Here is a 15,113-nt window from a genome sequence, read left to right as displayed (position 1 = left end):
TGCGTGTGTGGAGGGCCTTGGACAGCCAGGGCTCTCTCAGCTCCTCCCCTGTGCATAGATGGCGGCACAGCCAGAATCTTTCACTGGTCCAGACACTGGCTGCAAGACAGCCAGAACCAGTTGGCACCATGCTGGCAGTCACCAAAATGTCTCTTGGTAAGAGCTTGAATGCTCTTTCCTTTGTGGCCAGAGATATGCCATTGGAGAAAGAATGGGAGTGCAAGGTATCTGAGAGTCTTTTTTCCCTGGCCGACATCTGCTGCTCCTGGACCTGCTGGCTTCCTGAATACACAGGCAACAACCCACCTTGTGCCTGGCAGCATCCCAACCTGCTTGCACTGCAGGAAGGTGCCAAGCACAGCCAGATACTGACAGATGTCTTAGTCAATGCTGGCCAATGGAATGGGGTGATAAAGCCAAGCCTCAGAGTTTGCTCAAATGCTGCAGAGCACATTTCTCTTTATCATCCAGTACACAGGGGTGCTTGAAGCCCTCCTGGCCCTGGGAATAGGGGCTGTTTGCCTCCCAGGTGTGAGGTTTTCTGTCTGATCTGGTAGCTGGAAGCACTTAACAACCGAGCTCAAAATTTTATATAATCTCCTGAGTACCATAAGCTGCCAAGAGACTTGATGGATGGTGAGGATCTTTCAGGAGAAACCAAGATCTGTTCACATCTGCTGCAGTTGTGTGGGCTGCTTATGCTCAAGTGAGCTTTTGGATGTCGTGTAGGATTGGAGCTTCACTTCTGGGATGTCCTTGTTGGAAATCATACAGGAAAATTGGTCACTCTAGAAAAAGATTGCTGAGTGTGAGCATCTGCTGGAGCCATTCTCACCACGGTAAGACCATATTTTTCCAGGCAAGAAGGTAGGGTATTTTCCTTCACTCTTTGCTCTTCATTGTCACCCTTGTCTCCTCCCATCTGCTTGGAACAAGTGGCTTCTCTGGGAAGTTAACTTACAAGGTAACATTCTCTCATGTTATTTATTCCTCTTCTGAGACTGCCTGAGGTGGCATTTGATCATGGCAGATATCCCTTTCCAGGTATCACTTTCCCCAGGTGTTTCTGACTCAAGGGAAAACCCAGGAAGACATCCACCTTCCTTATCAAGATGTAACTAGCCCAGACACCGCTGCATCACACCATTTTTTCATTCCGTGTCACTGATGACTCAGCCTTCATTAGCAGCAGTCATCAGGGACTATTTCACCCTACATTTCCTCCTGGCTAGAGGCCATCCCATAACCTGTGCAATCCAATGAGCTTCAGATTGTCTCTTACAGTGCTGTAGTTGCTTTTGAAGCTGGGCTGCTCCTTCTGCCTGGCACTTCCCACGTGTGGTGCTGCAAACTGCTGAGGAAGGTGGCGAGCAGACAGCTCAGCATCTCTGCTAGCTTTGGCATTCTGGATGTGGGAATTAGCAAAGCCTCTTTGAGAAGATCTCCTTGCAGGGCTACTTCTAACTGTTGAGGGATTTAGACAGCCACTTGGGGTTTTTCCACTTCTGCTGGGTTTCTACGGGTTACTTTCCCATAGATAATTGCGTGACTCAGGAAGACAGACACATACCTGGCATTCTTGTGGGAACCATAATGCGAGAGGTGGTGTACAGCATTTTGAAGCTCTTTGAACACACAAGAGCAGCTGAATTCCCCTGACTTACCTACTCAAACTAAAGCAAGTCCAGGCAATAGCTACATAGTTTTTGTGGAGCTCTTACCCAACAGAGGACAAACATTTCCCAGGAAAGCTTTGGTCTTGCACCACCTAGGCACAGAGGCTTTTTGTCACCAGAGAAATCACAGGTGTTTTTTCAGGTAAGATTTACCATTTCTATGTTACCTTTTTTTTTATGTTGTCTGAACTGAGGCTGGAACAGGAACATTTTCTCCTATGACTGAAAAAAAAGGAAAAAAAAGGTAGTAGTGTGTTTTCTGAGAGATCAGGGAAACAGCACAGAGAAATTATCATCTCTTAAGTAGATACGTGATAGTTATGGCTAAAATATCCTGGCAGCTGATTGCCTCTGAAGATAACTGGCAGAGCTGAGGTGTGGTGGCTTTTGGTGCTGCTAGTTTAATACAGACAGCTCTGCAACAGACACAAAAAAGAGACACAAGCTTTGCTTCAAGGAATTGCAATTCAATTTTCTGACTTTGGAAGAAAACCAGAGAAGTAAGAAAGAGAAATTTTATTCCACATGGTGACTTGGAGGACCTTACAGATCTTAAATTCACCCTAAACCTATATTGATATGTACACCCAGCATTTCCTGCACTGTGTCACCAGGGCAGTGGTCCTGGAGCACTGCGAAGTGGATCCTGATGTCCTGCCATACCTGAGAGATGGCTGGGACAGGTTTGTGAGCAGCTCCTTTGGGACCATTTTGGGGGTACCCTTGCTCAAGAGTGAGAGTAAGAGTTTGGCTGAATCTAAGGATATTATTCTCAAAGGTTTTCAAGATTTTCTCTGGTTATCTGTGTAGATGGTTGTCCCCAGTTAGAGGTGAGCTAATTAAATGAAGTCATGACATGTCAATAGGAATTTATTTATTGGTTTGCCTCCTACCTTTACATCCAAAGGGATGTAGAGGATAGATAGGAGCTTCTAGTGCCAGTTATCTTCACAGGCAATTAGCTTCCAGGATATTTTAGCCATAACAATCACTTCTAGTGCCCATCCCCATTAGTGCCTGAAACTACCCACCTGTCCCCTGAGACTAGACTGGGACAAGTCCTCCAAAAGGGGTTTGTCCTACAGAAAGCTTATCAAAAATGCTTAGGGTTCCTGAGAAATGCTGGGATCCTGACCCTGAACCTCTTCCCTCTCTGGTCATCCTTGCAGCCCTGAGCTGAGTCAGGGGGATGGTGAGTATGTTTCAGGGAAGTTTCCCTTTGGAGGAGATGGTGTGTTCCTGGCTTGTGAATGTTTTTGTTTGTCAGGGTAAGGAAGCAATACAACTTGCAGCTTGCCCTGACATGTGCCTGCTGTGTGTAAACCTGCAGCTTTTATAAAAAGGGCTCCTGTCTTGAGAACTGTAGAGTGTTCAAGTGCTTCTTGGCTCTGGGCTTCTCCTTTAGCTGTCGTAAGATCAGATTAATGATGTATTAGTTTGAGATAACTGCCATGAGATCATGTAATTAGCTTGTGATCATGCTCCGTGCCAGTTGGCTGAAACTCGACGCTTTTTAAAAAAACCTCTTTCAGACCAGCTACAAAAAGAGCTTTTTGATTGATGACATTAACAAATAGCTCATTAGTCACCTTTTGGGCTAATTAAAGGAGAGCACATCCAAGGCAGTAAAGAACAGCTGTGGGTGATTAAAGGCAGCCGTCAGGCTGAGCTCTGGGGTACAGTGGAAGTACTTTATCACCTTGTGCCTTTCACTGCGCCCACGCTGCTCCAGGTTAAACAAATTTGTAATGTCCCCCTCAAAGTCCTGATCCTGCCCTGCTCAGCTCTGTAAGGCTCACTCAGACCTTCCCATTCCCGCTCACATTGCCTTTGGGTGGATGGACAGCAGCAGGAAGGCAGTGCCCTCACAGAGCAGTGATCCCTGCCGAAGAGCAGCAGCTGCTTGCCCAAGTAACGAGACTTCCCCTTGGCACTGCCCTTGCATTCCGAGTACATGGCCTTTTTCACACAGAAGTTGTCCAAAGTTACTCAGTTTTCAATCCGGGTGAAACTGTGTGTCAGGGGATACTTTAACTTCTCTGGACTCATTGGGATTGGGAAGGGTCTGGGTTATTGTGTAGGCACCATGAGGCCCCTTTGCTGAGCATGGGCAGGGAGGTTCCCAGCCCATGCCTGATGAAAAGAAGGCTATCCTTGTATTATTGCAGGGCTCTGGGAAACATCACAGGCAGAAGGATCTGTCCTACAGCATTTAATCCAATGTGCAAGGCTGCTGCCTGAGACCTCCTCCCACAGCCTGGCCAAGCTCTCTTCCTCATCTCCAGCTGGACCAAGCTCTTTTCTTCACTCCCTGCATCTGGTCTCAGCCTCAGTTCTGCCTTGGCTGCAAATATCATCCCTTTAATGTGGTGAATATTGATCCCAAACCCCAAAAGTTGCCTGGAAGCATGTGTTAGGATCAGTGCCCTCTCTTTGCTGGAGAACACACTAGCAGTGCCCAGCCATCCCTGCAGGGTTTGCAACATGAACAGAAATGGATTTTTCTCCCTTGTCCCAGCCTCTCTCTCCACAGGGATACTGAACCCCGCTCTCCTTGGTGCTCCCTGCTGCCTCATCTAGCAGACCTCCTATGACTTGTGACCACCTCAGCTGCTGCGTGGCCTTTCTCTGGCTGCGATCCCTGTCCAAGCTCACACACCAGGCTGCTACAAGCTGGCAGTGGCTCTGCAGTCACCAGCCCTGGCCTGGCCACCAAGCAATGGTTTGGTGTGGCTTGGGGCTGCCCTGATCCCAGGAACAAGTTGTGTGCACCCCACACTGCCTGGCTCCCCCAGGACAGATGCTGTCCAGAAGGTATCACACTTGAACTCTCCTTAGGTGCTACAAGGTGTTGGAAAGGTTGTTCATCTAAATCAAGAAATCATTAAATGCAAAGAGCTCCAGTGTGCTGTTCTGGTGGCTCAGAGCAGCAAGGTGGTGTGTGAGTATCACCAGCCCCAAGTGATCACCAGCCCTGGTGGTGATCTAGGTGGATCAGATTGAATTGAGTATCTCATGACGCTGTGCCCTTGTTTGTTCCTCATGGAGAAGAGGAGAACTAGCTGAGTCTGTGTCTTCTGGAAGAGCCGCTGAATTTTACTCCCAGTCAAGTAGGTGGATGCAGTTAGAGCTCTAAAGCTGAACCATATGTAAGGAGACATGATAGTTCAGAGAAATGTGAGATCCTTTGCACAGCATCGGCATCTCCACTGAGCAGCACCTGAGCCATGTGGCTGGAGCCAATTTTAAGGGCAGTGTTTGGGCAAACACTTCCAGCCTATACTTGTCCAGCAGATCAAGCCCCTGCATGCTGTAGCATTTAGGGTTTGATGCTTTAATCTCTTTTCTGTCTGAGTTAATCTCAGGTCATTAACTTTTATTTTCCTGCTGTTCTGACCATGTGAATTCTACAGTTTATGGTACTAAAAAAAAATCCCCATGCAGCTGCTGAGTGCTCTGAGAGGCTGTGTGGCAGATTGTCTTGAACTGGAAATGCTCCAGAAGAGGAGCTTAACTGGGGCTTGTGCTCCAGCAGCCACTCCTGACAACAGATTAGAGGGATTGTAAAACATTGGTGAAATAGTCATTCCAATATTATACTATTTTTTCCTGCAGCTCGGATTAAATTTGCAGGTTAGATTGAAAATGGACAGTCCTTGTGATCTGCATTGCTGTTTTTGGTACAGTAAAAGCTGCAGAGTGAAAGGTGTCTTAATGTATTTAGCTCCTATTACTTTTTTAATATTGTATCAGGATATAGGAGGAATGTGGGTCTTTTCTCACCATGTTTTTCCTCAGAGGCATGGTGGAAGCTATAGGTGTGTAAAATGAGCATCCCTTGCCCTAGGTGAAGACTGCATGCAGAACCTGAGTGCAGGCCCTTTAGAAAATCTCACATTTGATTTGTCTTCATGAAAGATGGAGTTAGTGGGTGTTGATTTTTGACTGTAGCAAGGCTGAGCCCTTCAAGCAGCAGGAGCTGTGATCCCAGCCCTGGTGAGACCCCAGCCCGAGCAGCGATGTCTCCTTCTCCAGCTCTGTATTTTAGCAAGCATGAGCATAAATGCAGCTAGTGGGCCGTGCCCTGTGTTTCCACCCATCCCTTTCCCTCCCATCCCATTCTGTTGGGCAGCCACAGCAGAGAGTGGGCACAGGGCGTGCTCTGTGGTGAGACAGGCACCACAAACCCATCTCTGATCTCTGATGTTGGCGCTGAACACCTGACACCAGCAGCCTCTGCTGACATCAGGTTCTGCTGTGAAGAGAAGAGATGGATGCCCCAAAGCTACAGCAAGGACTGAGGTTTATCATCTTCTGGGCGTTTGTCACTGCTGGTGTTATTGACCCAAATACATTTTGACCTTTGCTTTCTCTGATGTTGGTTAGGCCTTACATGTCAGTGAAGTCAGAAGGTTTCACTTTGCAATTAATCTTCTGTATGATGAGGGCTCAGGACTTGTGTGTGTAAGATTCCATGTCTATATCATTTTCAGCAGAGTGGGGCAGCCAGCAAAGAGCTGAGGGTCCCTCTTTCAGAGAAACAAGTAAATATAGAAAAGCCATTTTATCTCCTATGCTACGTGGATAAATTGCCTTTTTGTTATTTCTCTCTTATACTTTTATTGAACTTGAAGACAAACCCCTCCCTTGGCAGGTAGAAAGAAGAAATTGCCAGCAGTACACATTGAAGTGATGCCTTTCAGTAGTGTAGCTGTACAAACAATAGGATTTTCATTTCAGTGGCTGAAGGGAAAAATTGAAAATACTTTTCGGTTTGGATCACGCCCTAAAGGAGAATGTTTCTTTTCTTCTTTGATTTCTTTTCATAAGCATAGCATGAGACATTCTGGTTTGAGATTATTTACTGCTTTTCATGACTTAAAAAAAAATTAGAAAAAAGAAAAGAAAAAGCAAACTAGGTCACTTTCAAGCCAAAACCAGCACTTGAAAGAACAAGAAAAAAAAAATCAGTTTTTAAAATGTCAAGATGGAGCCTTGCTGCTCTTCTTAGGACTCTTTTTCTTCTCTTTCAGCTTAAACTAATTACTTAGTCCACCCAAATTTGCCTGAAGTCTCAGTACCTCTTAATTGCAATTCAGGTGAATTTGCTACATCAAAAAATTCCAGCCCGGCTCTGCCTGTGCATGCAATGACCTGTCCTGCTCGCTGCTCACCAAACACATACAGACAAGTATTTCATTCTACTCAGTTAAGATGTTGAGCAAGAGGATGTGTGAAATGATTTCTTGCAGGTCTGGCCAGTTGAGGAAGCACCAGCACATTCCTGGTTCATGCTGGTGAGAGCTGGCAGTGGGCTGAGGCAGGGGCTTGGGCTGTGCCGTGCTGGGAGCCACTGGGAGCCAAGTGCAGCTGCTGCCCCTACCTGCAGCCCCTGTCAGTAGATGGTAGCTGAGAGGTACCAGTGCTTGACAAGTGCAGTGGGATGGCTCAGCCATGCTTTGCTTCCCTGTGGAGGCAGGGCCTGTCCATCCCTTTCTTGGCCTCAATTCCTAAGGAGATGGTCCTGGTGTGGTGGTGTACCTCCACTGCTATCTGCCTATTGCTACCAGGAGTGTCCTGAATTAGGGTCGTGACAGTATTAATTACAAAAAATTCCTACAAATAATGACAAAGGAAGTCAGAGGCTGAGTAGTGATGAGCAGTTGCTAGTGTGGTGGGTCTCATCTCACTATGAAATCAGCTCCATTGCTGCTATTTGGGATCTGGGTTTGCTTCAGACAGTTCTAGGGAAAATCCTTGTCACCTCCTTTTCAGCATCTTCCAACAGAGGCAAAAACTTGTTCTTAGATCACAACACTGTTGTATGCTTCCTTAATAAATTAGAGGTTGCTGATACTGCAAGGACTCTGTTCCCTTCCAAATCCATGTAATCCTGAAGGTCCAGGGATGCATTAAATGCCTGTATGTGCTACCCCACGAGGGATCATAGAACTATAGAATCACAGAATTTCTTGGTTTTGAAGGGACCTTAAAGATCATCTAGTTCCAGCACCCCTGCTGTGGGCACTACCCACTAGACTAGGTTGCTCAAAGCCCCATCCAGTCTGGTCTTGAGGACTTCCAGCTGGGCAGCCTGTTCCAGTGCCTTGCCACCCTCACAGTAAAGAATTCCTTCCTAATATCAAATCTAAACCTTTTTATAAGCTACCTTTAGGTACTGGAAGGTGTTATATGGTCTTCTTGGAGCCTTCTCTTCTTCAGGCTGAGCAACCCCAGCTTTCTCAGCCTGTCTTCACAGGAGAGATGCTCCAGTCCTCTGATCATCTTCAGGGCCCTCCTTTTTACTCATTCCAACAGGTCCATGTCCTTCTTGTGCTGGGACCCCAGAGCTGGACACAGCACTGCAGGTGGGGTCTCACCAGAGCAGAGGGGCAGAATCCCCTTCCTCACCCTGCTGCCCATGCTGCTTTGGATGCAGCCCAGTTTGAGGTTGGGTTTCAGGGCTGTGAGCACACACTGTTGGCTCATATCTAGCTGTCCATCCATGAGAACCTCAAGTCCTCTGCAGGGATGCTCTCCATGAGTTACTCTCAGAGTCTTTGCTCACATCTGGGATTGCATTTCCTTCAAGGGAAGGAAAATGTCTCCATGAGGATTCCCAGGTGCAACAAACCTGTGGGTTGCGCTGAATAACTGATAGTCAGGAAAATAATTTAGTGTCTACACCTGAAAGGAACTTTTTAGGGTGGAGAGCTCCTGTGTTAACTGCTCAATAATCTCCATCCTTCCCTGGTGGCTCAGAGCCACTGCTCTGGGGCTGGGACAGCTGTGAGAGCCAAGTGGCCAGTGCTAGCATTGCCTTGGAATGTATATCTGACTGAGACTTCCAGCCTGCAACTTCTGTCCATGGAGGAGCTGGGATGTGGGGAAAGCCTGCCCACTCCTCTCACTTGCCAGGACCTGATGGCTAGGCCTGTAAAGCCAAGACACACATCCCTGATGGATGTCCTTGTGAAACATCATCCCACTCAGAGGTAAAACACCATCCCTGCAAGTATCATGATGGATTAGGAATTTCTAAGTGTAGATCAGACTGCTAACAGAAATTTAGGAGGTCCAAGTATTGGTGGCCTTTTGATGCAGTAGGGAGGCTTGTTGATATTAAGTTGAGTAGAGTCAGCAGCTCCTTGGTCCAAGAGTTCCCTGTGAGCCATGTGGGTTTTTCCTCAAATTTTAAAAATTATTTTCTTTTTTTCCTGAAATATTGACAAGATTTTCCTCTGCTGATGTGAGCTTCTCAGCAGCTGGCTATGGTCTAGCAACATGACAGATGCTCAGAGTATCTTTTGGTTATTCCCCAGAGAGAGCAGCAGGAAGCATTGCAAGCAGATCTTTGATGCTGCGGATCAGAGATGGACCCTGGTGAAAACTGGAAGCTGGATGAAACAAACTGGTTGTCTCATGGTGGGATCCACCCCTTTTCCAATGTGAAAGGAGGTAGGATATGATTGCTGGCTCTTAATCTACCCAGTGAAGGTGCTGAGAGCCTTCCCAATGTGCTGCTGCCATTCACTGTGCTTGCAGCGGTCCCAGGGGTTTTGCTGGGCTATGTCCAGTGCCAGGCAGTACTTAGTATGAAGGTGGGAAAGGTCAGATCCAAACAGTCACACTGACACAGCCACTTGGTCTGCAGCTTGTTTTCCTGTTTTGGAGTGGACTTAAAAAAAAGAAATATGTATATATATCTATAAGAAAAAAAGCCCCAACACCCATCTTTTGGCCAGTTAATGTTTCACTTGTGCTAGATATAACCACCCTCACTCTCCACAAGTAGGACACTGTAGATGACCATGGTTGGGAAGAAGTCACAGGAGAACTGATAAAATATTCTCTTCAATCATATTTGTGTAGGACAGTTTAGGTTGGCTGCAGGGATACACGCTGTCCTGGCAATGACAAGGGGGCTGCCCTAACTGAGGCTCCCTGTGCAAGGGCTGTTCAAGGCTTCAGCCCACCTTAGCCAGACACAAGATGTCCCATCTCAAGGCTGGGGTTTATTGCTCTCTAGAAATTCCCTGTTACAGAAAAGCACTTGGTGCAGATGCAATGAGGAGTAGCCAGCAGTCCTATTTCCTCTATCAATTTATCTCTACCTAATTTCCAGTCAGCTGCTCTTACTTGCTTTTTAATCCCCACTTGAACATTTGGCAGGAGCAGCCACAAGTGCTCCTTGCTTAGCCCCAGGTCACCTTTTTTACCAGAGGTCCCTGTCCCCTGGGCCCGCAGAAGCTGTCCCTCCCTGGGCAAAGTTCCTTCTTTGTCTGGGATGTGCTGTGCCCCAGACTAAAACCAAAATAAACCCGCAGCCTTCCAGATGGCAGCACCTTGGGAACGGAAACACTTTGCTTTGGTAAAGCGCTCACTTATCTCCATCTGTTTCCCATGGCTTCCCGCTGATAGCCCAGATGCTGGGGGAAGGGAGAGGGACAAACCAAGATGTGGCATTGCCTCCTTTTCTGTGAGAGCTGAATTACATAAGTAGCTCCATGCTTTTGAACCCATAAGTAGATTTATGCTTTTGAGCCCTGGGTTCAACATCCCCAGCAAAGCACCACTGGGCAACATCCTTATGATAGAACATCTGCTGCTTCTGCAGGTACCCAGCCCAGGGCGGCCCCAGGGCAACAGCACAGGGAAGCTTGCTGCAGTCCACTCTTTTTCCCCATTAGAACAATCTCTGCTTCTATTGTTTCTTAAAAGTCTTTGCTACGTGCATGGTCTGTGCTATTGTTTATACCTGTATTGGTTAAATGCCTGTAGGCTTCAGGATTGCACTGTGCTTGTGTCTCTAAGGCAGAGGATGGCAGGGTCACTGCCACCAGGGGTTCATAGAAATCCAAACCAGTTGAACAATTGAATGTGGTTATACATTGGCTTTTGGTTTTGTATGCAGCTCATTGCTATCCTAAACTCATGGCTCGCGACCTTTTCTAACCATTGGGCCTAAGAGCATTTTATAACAGGGGGCAAGATTGCTTTGAAAGGGCACAGGTATGGGATTGCTGTAGGGTACCATGCACCTGCCCTTCTCAAATGTCCTCCTGGAACCTCTAGGAATACAGGGATCCACAGACTCCAGATCAAAAGATTTTTAAGTCAAGCCCATTCATTGAAAAAAATGCCATGAATCATAAAGGAAAAAAAAACACCACAAAAAACCCCCACCCTCTGCAATTTAATTTTTTTTTAAATTTTCATTGGGTTTTTCAATTTAATGGCATTTTTGACATTGCAAGAAATGTTTGAAAATAGCAAAACCGCAGGAACTACAAGGCACAAATGGAATTCAATGCTTGCTCACATGCTCCTGTGTGGCTGTGGATCTCACTGGTAGTGAGGGATCTGTGTGTGCTGTGCTCTGCAGCTGGGAGCAGACAAGATTGGGTGGGCTCATTTATGGGATGCAAAATAAACCCCTACAAGTTGTTGGCGAGAGATGCCACCACCTCAGGGATTTCCAGAGCCTGTGGTCTCACCTGTCACAGGCACTGGGTTACTGCAGTGCTGCTGTCAGATAACTTATAGGTTTGGTCAGCCTCTGAATAATTCTCGCTCCTGCTGGTTAAACCTTCTCCAGCTGCTGTTGTTGGAGGAGACTGTAGCATGCAGGAAAGCTTTGCTGCAGGCAGGGTGCTCCTGGCCATGCCCTGGGCACCGGCTCAGTTGAAGAAAGGAGTGAAGAGCTGTGGTATGGACAAAAAGGGGAGCACTACTGGGAATCCCAGAGAGGGTACAGATGGAGCAGTGGAGCTTCTGCTCTTCAGGGCTCATCCTGACTAGTCTCTGTCTTGAGCTGGTTCTGAGGTTTTTCGGTAACATCTGAATTAAAAGAAAACCTACAACATGCACATGAAAGCTGTCAGGGTGAACCGGAAACAAGTTGAGCAGGGGCTTATCTGCAGTGTGATTAAAACAGCGTTGTCACCCCATCTGTCCTCATCTACCTCCCCAGCTGACTTCCCTAGCGTTTGTTCTTCTTCCCCCAGACAATGAGCTCTCCGAAGGTGCCCCAGCCCTCTTTGCTCTGGATCAGCTGGGTAAGTCCATGCACAACACATTTTCCTCTGCCTGATGTTTTTTTTTTTATGTTGCGTAATTAGGAGATGACTTTAACAACAGGGCAGCTGCTAAATGCTTTTAAATCTATCAGCACCAGTGCTTCCTTTCTGTGCTGTTTTTGAATGCCATCCATCAGAGGGATGGACTAACTTGACACTAGATGTATTTGATAGCTTTTTGTGTTAAATTGATGCAGGGTTTTTTCCCCTGGGAGAAAAGCTGTCGCCTTTCTGGTGCAGAGCACTATAGGATGCTGTTGTTTCTTGGCTGGGAGTTTGAGGCTTAGCCAGTGGCTGGTACTGGGGTTTCTGTGACTTTCTGGCACCTTGCTAAATGATGAGGGATTTTTCTTCACCTGGGAGGCAGAAGTAGACATGTGTAAAGCAAGAGAGAAGAGTAAGACAGTCGGAGAGAAAGCAATCTCAAATGAGCAATGGAAGCTGAAGGCTTCAGAGGCTGAATCCATGGGGAAACCTCATCTGGCAGTGATCTCCCCTTAATCCCAGGGCCAAGGTCAAAGGAGGTGTGATTCTCAGGATGAGTTAGAGGTGTTCTAGATAAGGTGCGGTGAAGACTGGAGCTGCAGGATGGGAAGCTTCTGAAGGAGGGCTTCTGGCCACCCAGCACTGGAGGTCTGATGTGCATTGAAAGGGGAAAATCACAGAATCACAAAATGGAAGGGACCACAGTGGGATCATCTGGTCCAAAACCTCCCTGCTCAAGTGCCATCAATTGCACAGAGTTGAATCCAGATAGTTCCAAAATATCTCCAGTGAGGGAGAACCCCCAATCTCTCTGGGCAGTCTGTTCCAGTGCTTGGTCACCCACACAGTAAATAAACTTTTCCTTATATTCAGGTGGAACTTCCTGTGCATCAGTTTCTGCCTGTTGTGGCTTGTCCTGTTGCTTGGCTCCACTGAGAAGGCCCCGGCTCCATCCTTGCGACACCCTCCCTTCAGATCCTCGCAGACATTGATAAGGTCACCTCTCAGTCATCTCTTCAGGAGGCTGGGCAGTCCCTCAGCCAATCCTTGTAAGAGAGATGCTCCCTTAATCCTCTTTGTAGCCCTCTGCTGTATCTGCTCCAGGAGCCCCACATCTCTCTGGTACTGAGGAGCCCAGAACTGACCAGCTCCCAACCCCTCCTGAGAAGAGCATGCTGGAAAGATGCATGCTGTGCAATGAGATACACTGGGAGATATGCCAGCCTCAGGACTAGGTACCCTGCCTTGCTCTTTGGCATGGTGGGACTGCTACAGCACACTGCAATGTGCCTCACCTTGACATGACTGAGCACTGGCCCTTCCTCACAAGGAAGAGGCACCCTCCTCTTCATTTTCAGGGCAAGAAATTCGCCATACTTGGAGATACTCAAAAGCTCTCTAGACATGGACCTGGGAAATGGGCTGTAGGGGGGTCTGCTTGAGCAGGGGATTGGGCCATATGAACTCCAAATGTCCCTGCTAAACTCAACCTTTCTGTGATTCTGTGACTACCCTGCTGCTCTTGAAACCCAGCTTGACCGCAGTAAAGATGATCCACATGCATCCACTGGGTACTCGCCATGTATGGCACTGGTGGAAACTTGGGATAGGAGGGTAAAACTGCAGGAGTCCAGATAGCAGTTTTTATCAAGTACAACTATCTCCAATGTTTATTTCTGCTCCTAGGAGACAGGTTCTTGAAAACAAATCCTAGAAATACAAAAATGCTTAAAAACTGTATGCCTCACTGGTTCTAGAATGGGTGGCACATCGAGTGGCTGTCCTCACTGGCAGTGAGGATCACATTTTAAAGTAGTCTGTGTGAGTTCTCTCCACTTGGTGTCAGGATAGAGACTGCTCTGACATGCATTCACCCAGAGGAGTGTCTTGACAGGGAGTGGGCATAAAGCCAAGAGCCCTACTTTGGCTGCCACATTCATTACCTGATTGTGGTTAAAACATGTCAAATAACTTTAAAATGCATTTTCTGTGACAGAACTTACACCAGCTCCTTTTATCTTCTTGGTGTTCCGTCTCTTGTTCCTTGAACAGAATCTTTCCTCAGTGGCGTGTGCCCGCTTCTTCTAACCTTGGCAAACCCTCTAGATCTTAGTACTAAGTGATAAAGAAAAAAGCTCCCTTTCCCAAATAACAAGCTGTGGTCGATTATAGGAGGAACTGCTCAGACACCACTTTCCTCTGCCCAAGTGTTTAGACATCCCTCAGTCTGGAAAAGATTATCCAAACCAGTGCTTATATCACCTTACAATTCCACTCTGCTTTCCAAACATAGCATAAGGCATGATTACTCTATCCAAGGTAGACTAGACAGACAAAGGATATGAGATAGCAGAACAAGTAATGGAAATATGATTTCTTCTCTTGCGTTCTTCCCAGCTGGTGAGTTTTCGGCTGGATCAGTCCCCTGGCCTAAGTCAGACCTAGCTGTCTGGTTTGCAGTGCCAGGTAAGGCAGGCGGTAAGAGCAAGCACAGGTTGGAGAGGTGGAGGACAAGGCCATCACAGTAGCACCTTGGATTTATGATCAATATTGTAATAAAGTGTCATCAGGATAAAAATCACAGAAAGGCAGGTCTGAGCAGGACTTCAGGAAGACAGATACATCTCACTTCTGCCTGGAGGCAGGGATGGTGGCTCCTGTTCACACATCACCCTGTGTGCAGGACCAACTCATCCTAGCAGCCTTCCCAGGCAACTCACCCCAGTGCCCTGCTGCCCTGGAGGGGTTTCCTCAGTGTCTAATTAGATTTCCATAATTTAAGCCAAAGGCAGGCATAAGCAGGAAAAAGGCTTTCCAAGGGTCAGACTGAGAGTTTCTTGCCCACTCTGCAGGGGCTGAAGGGGGCATCCAATGGAGGATCAGTGGAGTCTATGCCTTTTTTCCTGCTCATCATGTCTTCCTTGACCTCTAGTCCTGTGTCCAGCTTCCTATTAGCTTGCCCTAGCTTGCTGTCAACTGCAAATGTAAAAAGCTGTCCTTGGATTTTGCATTATTTGTGGAAACGCTGTTTGGGACAGATTCATGAGAGGTTTTTTGCATCACATCATACCATGAGTAACTAATCTCTAAGAAAAGTTTTGAGCAGACACACATCCATCTTTTCATATTTTATTGTTGCCCGGCTGTTCCTATCTTGCATATAGTGGCACCACATGACACAGTACCCGAAGTCACACTTACACACCAACACACACAGCATCTGCACCTTCTCTCTCATTCATCTACCAAGGTTTACCACCTCATTGCAGCAGGTCAGATGAGGCCTGACAGCTCTGTTCTTGCTGAATCTATGCTGGATGTTTCTCATACTCTCCTTTTCTACATGTTTGCAAAAATTTTGGTGATTCCAAAG

General features: G+C 47.0%; 1 protein-coding gene across 1 annotated transcript in view; it reads left to right on the top strand.

Annotated features, from left to right (window-relative positions):
• Window positions 1–1,726: 1,726 nt before the first annotated feature.
• Window positions 1,727–15,113, top strand: part of AMOTL1 (angiomotin like 1) — a 73,567-nt gene continuing 60,180 nt past the window's right edge. The window contains exons 1-3 of the mRNA XM_030951818.1: window positions 1,727–1,818; window positions 8,999–9,134; window positions 11,684–11,734. Coding sequence (XP_030807678.1) covers window positions 9,050–9,134; window positions 11,684–11,734 — 136 coding nt within the window. The 5' untranslated portion in view covers window positions 1,727–1,818; window positions 8,999–9,049. The remainder of the gene's footprint in view (window positions 1,819–8,998; window positions 9,135–11,683; window positions 11,735–15,113) is intronic.

This window comes from Camarhynchus parvulus, chromosome 1 (assembly GCF_901933205.1).
Source record: "Camarhynchus parvulus chromosome 1, STF_HiC, whole genome shotgun sequence".
In the NCBI taxonomy this organism is placed as follows: Eukaryota; Metazoa; Chordata; class Aves; order Passeriformes; family Thraupidae; genus Camarhynchus; species Camarhynchus parvulus.
The sequence above is the reverse complement of the archived record's forward strand: the minus strand, read 5'-3'. Positions and strand labels throughout refer to the sequence as shown.